Source organism: Centrocercus urophasianus, unplaced genomic scaffold (genome assembly GCF_019232065.1).
Source record: "Centrocercus urophasianus isolate 14NV4802_14NV808 unplaced genomic scaffold, USGS_Curo_1.0 seq_17, whole genome shotgun sequence".
NCBI classification, from domain to species: Eukaryota; Metazoa; Chordata; class Aves; order Galliformes; family Phasianidae; genus Centrocercus; species Centrocercus urophasianus.
The window spans coordinates 33,274,498-33,286,570 of record NW_024884722.1 but is presented as its reverse complement, the minus strand read 5'-3'; the positions used below and the strand labels follow the sequence as shown (position 1 = coordinate 33,286,570).

Here is a 12,073-nt window from a genome sequence, read left to right as displayed (position 1 = left end):
AAGAAATACTAAAATGCTTTCATACAGCAGCTCTTACAACACAGCATGCTCACCAAATTTAAATCAGTGAAGCAGGCTGGAGGCCGCAAGATGGCAAGGATCACTTCCTGATGCCAGACCTAAAATTGGCCATTTTGGGAAAATTAGAAAGTCACTACCAGGTTGTTCATTTCCATTCCCTCAGTAGTAGAAAGATGGTGTTTCACATTACTGTCACTACCTGCTGGACTGTAAGCAGCACAAAGCCATTTGAAGAACGACGCTTTTGAAATTCAGAGAATCTGAAGTGATTTTACAGGGCTTTCTAAAAGATGATCTAAACACAGATGATAACACATCTGACAAAAATAGCGAAATCCCTTCTATATCAAGGGCAGGTTTTAGAGTTCAATTGAATCAGAGAATAAGGGAGGCTGTCAGAGAACATGGGAGCTCACAAGGGCTGCTCTGTGCCTCAGCCAGTTGGAGGCCCAATATTTTCAAGGACAGAGACTGTACAACTCCTCTGGGCTCCTGCTCCACTCTTTGATCGCTGTCACTGGGGAAAAGAGCTTTTCATTGGTATTTGCCATGTGGCATCTTGCACCATTTGCTCTTTCACAGGACATCTCTGAAAGAAGTCTGCTTTCATCATCTCCACAACATGCAGTAGACAAGAGACAGAGATAAGATTTCACAGAATGGCCCGGGTTGGAAGGGATCTCAAGGATCATGAATCTCCAACTGCCACGTGCAGAGCGACCAAACTTCCTATTTAATACCAGACCAGGCTGCCCAGGCCCCATCCAACCTGGCCTTGAACACCTCCAGGGATGGGGTATCCACAACCTCTCTGGGAAACCTGTTCCAGCACCTCACCACTCTCTCTTAAATAACTTAATTTCCCACACATTGCTGCTTCGGCCCAATTCTCAGAGACACATACAACTTGGATGTCTGTTGAAGAGACAGTTGATGTAACAACCTCTGATGCTCACACACTGCTCCTTCAGATTTGGAGAATCTACCCAAATCATAATTACACGTTATGTTTTTATTGACACGTGTTTCCAATTAGCTTTGATGTTACATGTGCAAGTTTTACAACCACTCTTTTGTTCCTGCTAGCTTCTTGCAATGTAAGCAGCCCTAAGTCTCAGGCCAGCACAGTGCTCTACAATGCAGCAACATAATCCCCACACCCACCCTGAGCCACAGTCTTTCCCACCTATAATAAACTGGCTTAAAAAGAAGTGCTGGTGGTGCTCTGGGCTGTGCTCCCAGGTTCTAGCCTGGGAGGCAGTAGCTCAGACAAGAGAGCAAAAATAATTCCTGCAATTTTGCTATTCGTTCGTGCAGGTGCACAAGAGAGGTGGCAATCTACCTTTTGTAGCAAGGCGGCATACTCTGGAGAGCCTGGTAGACTACACATCACTGAACTAAAACCAATCAAATAGAAAGCACTATATAATTACTACACAGAGGAGAAATGTTTTATCTCCTCCCACAGATACGATCTACTGAAAAAAATAGAAACACTGATTCATCTGCACTAATGATGTACACACTGAAGGAGCAAAGCTTTGTATTTTTTCCCCTCTGGAGTTTCAGCTTCCACGAACCTGGTACGGCCATGCTCTCAGGTACCCAGACACACATTTAATGCACATACCTACAAACAACACCAGTGAAGCATAACAAAACAGGAGTATTGCTCATCTCTTTATTACTGTAGAGTCTGAAATTCCAACAGATTCCTACTGGCACAGGAATTAGTTTTAACTTGCAACTTCACAATGAAAGAAAACGTCACCGGGAGCATTAAGTCCAGTCACGTTTCCTTTATGCTCATCAGAGAGATCCAAACAGAGCTGTGAGGACTATACAGTAACTCTGCCACGTCAGTCACCTGCAGTTTTGGTATGTCATCTGGGCTCCCATGGAAGCTCTGTGACAAAAACCACGAGTCTGAAACATCGCACAGACAACTCGCTGTAAGTTGCAGTGTAGGTGTGGCAAAATACACGAGGCAAATTATATCAGAAGGGGAAAGTCATCAGGAGACAACTTACTCTGCAGATGTGGGCACAGTATGCTACAACTCAGCACAGCAAAAGCATTATGCAGACCTCTAATTTCATGGCAACTCAAGAAGAGTAACTGTTATCCTCACCAAACAATACAATCACAGCAAAATTAGCTCACAAGGATCGAGTCCAGAACTTTTTGGTGGATGCATCTGTCTCAACCTTCAGGGTGAACCAGAGTCCTCAGAGATCTAAAACTGACTCTGCATTTGAAGATTCTTTCGGCAAGCTAATCAACTTCATCTTTTGATTGTAAGAGCCTAGAGTTATGGCATCAAACTGTACAATAGCTAAAGGAACCAGAAAAACATCCAATATGTTTTGCATTCATTTTCTTCTTCTTGACTTTTATATACGTCCCCATTAAACAACAAAGTATTTAAGCTAAACTGAATTCTAGATAACACTTCTATTTTTTTACTTTTTTTTTTTTTTTTTTTTCTTTTTTAATTCTCAATTGGTCTCTAGTGAAAATTATCAGCATTACAGCTTTTTCCAAAGCAGCAGCCTGTCACTGGTGCTGAACTACACTGGGCATCTTCAACACACAACATGGGAGGATCCTAGAAGTAGAGAAGCAAAAATATTTCTCACTACGCTGTACACCTCATTTTTGAGCGTGGCAAAACTTTCCCAGGTTAAGGAAGACAATTCACTTGTAGCAGATGTTTTAGGGTATCTTCCTAGCAAGAAGAGAGAGGCAGTAAAGCAGCTTTACAAGTGATTTCTGTCAAGCATACACTATCACATGCATAAAGGCTCTCTACTGATGAAAGAAGTAGGTTTCATTAACCAGGCATGTGACAGAAATTAAGCAAACATTTATTGAGATGACTGACTGTACCAAAGTTGCCCCAAATGGGAGTCCTTCACTATTCTACATAACTTAAACTTATGTCTATACTGAAACTTAGAATCATGCTGCTTTCCCACAAAAAACGTTTCTACTCAAGTTAGCCTTAAGTAACAGCAGAGATTTTGAATGAGAGATTGCTAAATCTATTTCCTAAGTACTTTCTCACTAGAGTACTTTCTCATCAACATTATGCATGAGATGAATATATTATCAGGTTAGCATACTTAAATTCTCACACCACCTGATCCCCACTAACAATGTTCTTAGCCTATGGCAAAACATACCTTGGTTTGCAAAACAGCTCTGCCAAAATAATTTTAATTTTTCAAGAAAATGCAGATGGATGCTTCAAATAGATCGCTCATGCAAAAAAATGCATTGCAAATTCACAAATCTGAGCCTAAAGAACATGTATTTCAATACATTTCAAAACTTTTGTCTCTAAAATGACATGCTTGTACAGACCCCAGACATAGAACATTACTGTTTCATTTTAGTAATATATATTTCTTTTTCTAAGTGGCTTTATAAAAAAAACCAGAACACAAAACTCTCTTTCTCTCTCTCTATATATATAAGCAGCTCCATATAGGAAGACAGAACGTCTCTCATGAGAAACTTAGCAGTGGCTATGAATATATCTTAGCTATGAATCCATTACTGCAAGTGTGGAGGAATGAACACAACAATCTGTCACAGACAGAAAACACATGCCAAAAAAGAGAAGGTGTGTGAACAACACTAGAAAAGATGGGATGATTGATGCTTCAGTGTTATAGCTGATAGTAGAGCATGGCATTGAAAAGAAAGATAAATTTGGGTGAGCTTATGGGACAAGCAAGGTGGATAGAATAATCTACACTGGTAGTAAGTTTTCAAGTTTAGAATTTATGATGTCCAACAGCAGCCACTTACTCATTCCTTATTTCAAAATCATATATATATATATGTATATATATATATCATAAGCAAATACATATATATTTATTTATATACACACAGATACATATGTTTTTCATATTAAAATATATATGCAGAAAGGAAAAAAAGTAAAGGCACATACTTTGTCATTAGGATTGTACTGGATGACATACTCTATCTGGCCATTTGGACCATCATCGATGTCAGTAGCACCATTGTTTCCAGAAAATCCTGTAAAGATGGTTGTTCCAACTGGAGTCAACTGCAAGAGCAGGGGAAGAAAAATGCACATTAAAACTCTGCGGCATAGAAAAAACGATTAAGGATTCACGTATGAAAGGCACTCATTTTTTTCCCACTGTTCTAATATGTATGTCACAGCCACTGTTCTCTTTTCCCCTTTATTCCGACTGGAAAACCAAGAATGAGAAAGCATTTAGACACAATATACTCAGACCCTGCTTTAACTGATGCCAAGGGTCATACGGAGTGAAAGAAATTTCCATCCTTATTACACACATCCTATGCATCAGGGTAGCTCTGTATGTTTTAGAAAAGGTGAAGATGAAAATTAAAAAAAAAAAAAAAAAAGTATTGATTAAGTAAACATAAATAGATAAAAGTAACTAAAAAGCTACCTTTCCAGACCTGGGAAGGAAAATTAAAATGACCCGTAAGACAAACAGAACTTACTCAACACTCATAAGAGCAGTGACAACACCAAGTAACACCTGTACACACAAAAGCACACAGCTTTATGGCTTTAAACATAGGCAAGAATGATATTTCTCCAATACTTTGTTGGCAGAAACCAAATATTCACAAAATTACATTTTGAAACTTCATCAATTTCCAATTATCCTAGGGTAGGCAAGCTGCAAGAAATTGAGACCTACTGACATCAAAGATGTGAGATTTTTTTTTTTTTTTCTTCGAGGAGGTGGTGAAGTCATTGTCCTTGGAGGTGTTCAAGAAATGTGTAGATGTCGTTCTACAGGACATGGGTTAGTGGGAAATACTGGTGATATGTGGATGGTTGGACTGGTTGACCTTGGACACCTTTTATAATCTTGGTGATTCTATGATTCTGTATTCTAAAATCAAAAATCCAACCCTTTCTGAAGCTGACATTTCTGACTTTTAATATTCGGAAAGCTTTGTGACTAATCCACCTGAGAACCAAATGAACAAACAGCCCTGGATCTGACTCAGACATCATTCACAGCTGTACCTCTTGCTGCTGTCCTCTCACCATGCCAGAATGCCTGACCCCTACATGCATACTCAGGTCCAGTCCAGTTTACATCCCTGCCACGAGTTGCTGCACATTGTAAAAACTACAGGGTGTGAAAAATTTCGAGTGCTTTATGAAGAGAAAGTGGCAAAGGATAATGGCTCATTCGGACATTTGTTGCAAACGTGGACTGCTATTTAATTTTCACAATTAATGGTTCATAACATGAAGCAAGTATAGGAGGAAATAGGTAGCTGTCAGACATTCATAGCTCCCAGTCTGTTGTCAATTTATAAACCTGCTAATTACTTAAAGCCGTTTAATAGCTGACAGTGTTCTCTGAGAAATATTTTCACAGCTCCGAATACTGAAGCTCTGAAGTAAAAAACAACAATTCCAAAGCTTTAAGTTAAAACTGGCACGGGGCTTAACTTCTGCACCATCCACACTTAGGGCACGGTAACCATCTGTAGCTCTCTGGCTACAAACTGGCCTACTGCTGGCACAGGCAATGGAATCATCCCACACACAGGCTGTAAGCTGGCTCCACGGGGCTATTAACTGCTCCTAAGGCAGCGAGCTGACCCTCAGTGCTGTGCAACTCTTTGCTTTGCACTTTGCCTGGGTGCAGCAGCCTGCAGGGAAGGCATTACGCACTGACTGATGGTGGGAAACCAGACCCCTCTGCTGTGCTTATGGGATACTGACAGGGTGCAGATAACTGATTATGGACACCCCATCCCTGGGGGCACTCCCAGGTTGGATGCGCTCTGGGCAGCCTGGTCTGGTGGTTGGCGACTCTGCACATAGCAAGGGGGTTGAAACCACATGATCACCATGGTCCTTTTCAACCCAGGCCATTCTGCGATTGTATGATTCTATGATTAAATGATAGCGAAGGAGACAGCTGCAAAAATGAAAGAGAGGTATACATCAGAATTACAATTGCATGCTCTTACAGCACGTCAAAAGATGCTGCATCCAAAGTAGTTGGCTACAGACACGCAGGCCTTCACAAACCTCACAAGCAGAGGTCCAGTTTCCCTACATTTTCTTTTTTGCACTACAAATATTAGAATCGAGACTGAAGAAAATCCCATATCACTCACTATTCCTGAAAACAGGAAAAAAACTAACACATCTCAGTTTTCCAGGCTGTCTGAGATTTCATGGCAAAGAGCAGCTCAACCTCTGGAAAAATTTAAAGATCTGAATACTTGTCCCAAATTCCATATGTAATCATTTCAGAAGCACTCTGTGCATAAAGCTACACTATGTCTATACCCCAAGGTCTCTCATACTGTGACAATTTACTCTAACAGCATCACAACACACCTCAGCCACCCCAAAAGTAGTGAGCCACCTGGGGTCCTTCCAGAGCAGAGCAAAATAAAATAAATGTGATGAGGTTACAAACAGCGTTAGGAAAGCACACTCAGTAATAAATAGAAACCTTGCCAGGAAAGCTAGGGAGAAATCTGTGGAGAGCACAGTTGAGAACTCAGTTAACTGTATACACCGTGACCATATATATGGCTGTTCTTTATCAACATAAATAAGAGTCCCACTATTCTTGTTTTAAAATGAATTATTTGCATTTACAGCCCTTTACAAGCTGCAGCCTTAAGAATAAAGACATACAGTGGCAATGAAAGGCACATTTTTCTTCTGAATATTAAAGAGGTTTCTATAAGACACACAAAAAAGCTGGAACAAGCATAGGGATTTTAATCCCAGTGTCTCTCCTTTAAGTAATTGAGAAGTTCCCTCCTAGAGACCTTCCCACTGACACCTCCACCAGCGTGAACAAAACCTGCACAAACTCCAACGATCCAACATTCAATGGTCCAATCTTCAGTAAAGCCTACATCTGCCAAAAAACAACTACCCTGAATTACAACAATTAAATCACAAGAAATTAAGTGTCAGACTGCAAATTTCTCAAGTTCTACAGAACCACATCTATAATTCTGCGCATCTGAATCAGATCCACATAAAAAAAAACTGAATTAATCAATTGATAATCTAATCAAGCAGTAAATCCTACACCCTTGACCCTGCCACAGCAGGCGTGCAAGAAGAAGCAACCAAGCCTACATCTTCAGCATGAAAAGAAGTTTATTCCTATTCTTAAGTTGCTAATTTGAGATTATATTTATACAAAAAACAGACAGAAGCAAGTTTCAGTCACCAGTCAAGGCTTGCGCTTGAACACCATGCTTCCTTTGGCAACAGAATTTCTTCACAGGTTGAAAATGACAGATTGGGTGGAAAAATCTTCTGACATCAAGTATTCTGGGACACTGGGGAGGAGGATCTTTGGCTCCTTTGGTTTGCTTCTCCTTTCCAGCAGGTTCCAAAAATAGCTCCAAAAAGTGCCACTTGAACCTACAGAGCCACACTTATCCCACTTCCTATTAGATGTAACTACCTCGAGAAACACTTTGGTCATGCTTTTTTTCTCTGTATTAAATGTAAGTATCTCCTACAGGAAGAAACACAGTAAGCTAATGTTTGAGCACTGCGAGTTTCTGAGCTTATTCAAGATGGAATCATAAAGAAAAACAGGCATTAGCATTAGCATCGATGTAAGGATCATCTCAGTGAGAATTCAGTGTGTTGAAAAGGAACTGTGATGACAAGAAACAAGATTTCAAAAGAATGTAATTAAAACACGAAGAGGAAAAGTATACGATAAATCTTACTCTTCCACAGCCAGCAACATTAATGCTTATAAATTTAATTCCATGTGATTTATATCTCTTAGGAATCTAGATGTGGACAAGAACATTGAACATTTCCACAAAACATCCTGAAAATAAGTTTTCTTATTATTGCCTATTTACAAAGCTGAAAATGAGTAATTTTTTACCATAGCCCTAAAGAGCAGAGCACAGAATTACAGTTGATCATTCTGAGCTAATATTCTTTTGATGATGTCTACCTGCCGAGATTAATTATTTCAACACCACATGGAAAAAGGTGTGAATAATCACACCAGAAGCAAAGAAAATTCAGGACAAGTTCAAATTCTCAACAGCACAAAGCCAGACTTTTAAGACAGCTGAAGTTACACTTATTTTGCATGGACTTACTACCTCTGCCAACTTACAGGAAAAGAATTAAGCCTAAAATAATAGTTTATAAGTGAAAAATTACCGTAAGTGTGTAATGTGTACATACGTGTATTAAAGCAACACTGACTTCAAAGAACACTCTGGTAACTTCACTAACTTTTCCAAATAAAACCTTATACCACTACTGAGATTAACAAGACATCAGAAACACTCAAGTAAGGCCCGTGTGAAGAACGTATATCTTCTAAGAACACAGGCAATGCAGTTGTATTTAGATGAAATGGATTTGCACAGATCCATCCCGTTGAACACAAAACAGCTCACATCAACTCTGTCTCAGCATTACAAGATTTTAGTTTCTAGTCCCTGTATCAGGCTACACGTTTTTAAAACCGTTGGGGCCTTTGCCTATACAGCGTTAGTTGAGTTGCACAGTTCTTCCCCATTTCAAAAAAAACTGCATGCTTTTCAGCCTGTCAGAATGTTATTTGGATATACTGCAATAACTGATATCTTTAGGTCACTAATACACATGGTCGAAAGTAGCCCTGGGCTAATGTCATCTTGTCAGGAATTTTTTCTAAATAATGATGTGACATTTTCGTATGAATAAATACATATAAGAAAATACAAAGGAAATAGGCTTTTAGAGTATTTATAGTGGTCAGAAAATATTTAGCATGAATCTTAAATAACTAGTTTCTGCTTTTACAAGGGGAATCATAAGGCTGTGGATAGCGGTTGGATTTGGTATTGGCTGAGATGCTCACATTTTTTCTGTCTTGATAAAGTTGATGAAAGGGCTAAGCTTAGCTCCCAGATGACAACAGCTCTGTTTGTGCTTTGCTAAGCTATCTGAATTATTTCCTATTCAGTTTCGTAACCCAGAAGATTACAAAGAGTTTAATTACAATATTAATTCAATAGTGTAAGTACAACTTAATTTTCTTGTTAGCAAAATATCAAATAATTTCAAGCAGATTGATCTTGTGTGTCTGCATTAGATCCCTCCCAATATGACTATTAGGACTAGAGACAATGGAGATTTTAAATTTGTATATATAAATATAAATATATATATATAAATAAAAAAATATAAATAAAAAAATACAAACACACGTGGATATATGCACACATGTATACGCACAAATCTCAACAGCTGCATCTACTTGTCTACATACACACAAGTAAACTGCTTCCTTTGCTTGACTTTAAGATGCCAGAAAATAGGTAATAATCATGAAATTTTTTATCCCTGAACTGAAAGATGACTTCAAAAATCAAGTAAATGCAATGACAGTATTTCTGAAATTACATCCATGCTATTCCTGATACTGTGAAAGATGTCTACAACAATATGGAAAAGTCCAAAACATCCAATGATGCTTCTTGTAGCATCATTAATTTTAAAATGCATGAATTCAAAAGAAAATGGGAAAGGAAAACTGGTTAAGAGCCATTACATACACTGCTTTCATTCTACCACATTTTATAGCTACAAGAGGAAGGAGCTTGGCTGCGTGAACATGGTGCGTGCTTCCCCGAGCTTACACCTCAGCATTTGTAAGGGCCAGAAAGAAAATTCAATGAATCTGCAAAGTCCTCCCTCTGTCTGGGTACAGACATCCTTCTTTTCGAACTGAGTATAAAAAACTGAGATACACTCAGCTATAAAGCAAGACGGATATTGCCCTACCAAATCTAGCTCCATCTAAGCTCTCAGAAAAAGAGAAGCTCAATTTTAAACAGTATCTTCATGAAAAGTCATGTGAAACTAGGATTTGCGATGGAATTAAAATAACCCCCACCTTCCTTTACAAACGTTTTTCAGTATGTTGTGGGCAGATCAATATCTGACAGAAGAAGCACTCCATTTCTCCAAAATATGATTTACTACCTGACATTTCTGATACCAAAAAGCCTCCCAATAAAATAAAACCCAGTATTTACAGCCATTGACTAGCATTACAGTTGCCAGTAATTATTAAAATAGCTTTGATTATCTCTGGAAATCTAAAATCAAGGAAAACTGAAAACCACCACTTGCCCCCTCTCCAGCATAGTTAAATCCACTAGTGGCAGTGCCAATTTCTAGCAGGATAACCTATCATTGAACACATAATCATTCACTGAAACCTTCTAGGAAGGCTGAGATGCTTTGTGAACTTTTTTTTTTCTCGTTAATTAATGAGAACGTTAACCCAGGGGGTAATCCTGAATGGCACAGCGGTGCCACCACAGAAGATAGAAGCCTAACAGTGATAAAATGAAACAAAGTAGCTAATTATATTGAGACAGCAGCTGGTGACAAGTGTAAGATTGCATTTCACTCAACAGTAATCCAAATAAACGAGTGCAGATATTTGAAACATATAAAGCCACTGAATACAAACTATTCTAAATGGTGCATTTTTCTCTCTGCCTTTTGGACTTTCTAATTATGGAAAATCCTTGCTTCCTTCATCACAGAATCACAGAATTGCAGGGGTTAGGACCTCCAGAGATCATCTTGTCCAATGCCTCTGCTAAAGCAGGCTGCCTACAGCAGGTCACACAGGTAGGCTTTCAGACCACTCTTGAATATCCCCAGTTAAGGAAACATTGGGTTTTCCTTCATTTTTAATCTTAATACTTTGAGCTGAATTAGTTCAGAACTCATCAGACAACTTCCCCACTCCTTTCCCTGGGGAGTATTGGATTTCCTGAACATCACCTGCCTGCATTCTTGGTCACTTACAGCAATGTAGTGATCGTAACAGAACATAGGGTCACACTGAAAAACCAAAACTCCCTAACACACTGAATAATCACTATGATACGTAACTGGTTTAACTTCTTAACTACCACAAGCGAAGATGGAAAAAAAACCTGTCTTTCCCTTCTCTTGGTTTCAGTCTGTACACTTCTACTTCACAGAATCATAGAATGGTTTGGTTTGGAAGGGACCTTTAAGATCATGTAGTTCCAACCCGCTGCTATAGACATGGACACCTCCCTCTAGACCAGGTCACTCACAGCCTCATCCAGACTGGCCCTGAATGATTCCAGGGATGGGGCATCCACAGCTTCTCTGGGCAACCTGTTCCAGTGTCTCACCACCTCACAGTAAATAATTTCTTCCTAACATCTAGTCTAAATCTACCCTCTTACTGCTTAAAACCACTTCCCATTGTCCTGTCACTACCTGCCCTTATAAAAAGTCCCTCCCCAGCTTTCCTGCATGCCCCTTCAGGTACTCAAAGACCACACATATGTTCCTGCTTCTCATTTACTGCAAACACATGTCCTTTGTACTGTTTACTAACAGATTATTTAATACCTAAGAGAATAAGAAATGCAATTTTAAAGTGAAATGAAATATTATTTGCTTATGAAAAAAAAAACCAACACACAAAACCTTCAAATAATATGTACGAGTCCAATCCATAGATTTCTACTCTATTAGAACAAAAGAACAAAATACTTCAATTCACAGGTAACATTTAATAAACAGCAGTAGTTTGAACTTTACCAGACTACAAGGTTCTTAATAAAAACTTCTGACCTACATTTATTTTTCATAAATAAATGTGCTTTACTTTCAGTCATGTTGATAAAGTTGCAAAATGCAGTAGAATATTTTGTAAATGTAACATAAACCAATTGAGACACAGCTTCACAAAATTCCATCTATTATATGCATTCTGGCGAAAGGCATGTTGATCTTTGTAACTGCTAAAAACTTATTGCTGTGCTGCGTTTCTCCAAATTGACACAAATGAAGGGATTTAAAAACTACTGCATTTATTGAGCTTTCAAACAAGAAGTGAAAGAAGTTGGCTTCTCACAACAAACAAACAATGTATAAGAAAGAGGAAAGAAAGAAAGAAAGAAAGAAAGAAAGAAAGAAAGAAAGAAAGAAAGAAAGAAAGAAAGAAAG

The 12,073-nt window shown here is 38.7% G+C and overlaps 1 protein-coding gene across 2 annotated transcripts in view; it reads right to left on the bottom strand.

Moving 5' to 3' along the window:
* PCDH15 (protocadherin related 15) overlaps positions 1–12,073 on the bottom strand; it is a 643,190-nt gene that overhangs the window by 225,305 nt on the left and 405,812 nt on the right. For both annotated transcript variants that reach the window (XM_042818673.1, XM_042818671.1), the window contains exon 9: positions 3,986–4,105. In XM_042818673.1, the coding sequence (XP_042674607.1) occupies positions 3,986–4,105 (120 nt within the window). The remainder of the gene's footprint in view (positions 1–3,985; positions 4,106–12,073) is intronic.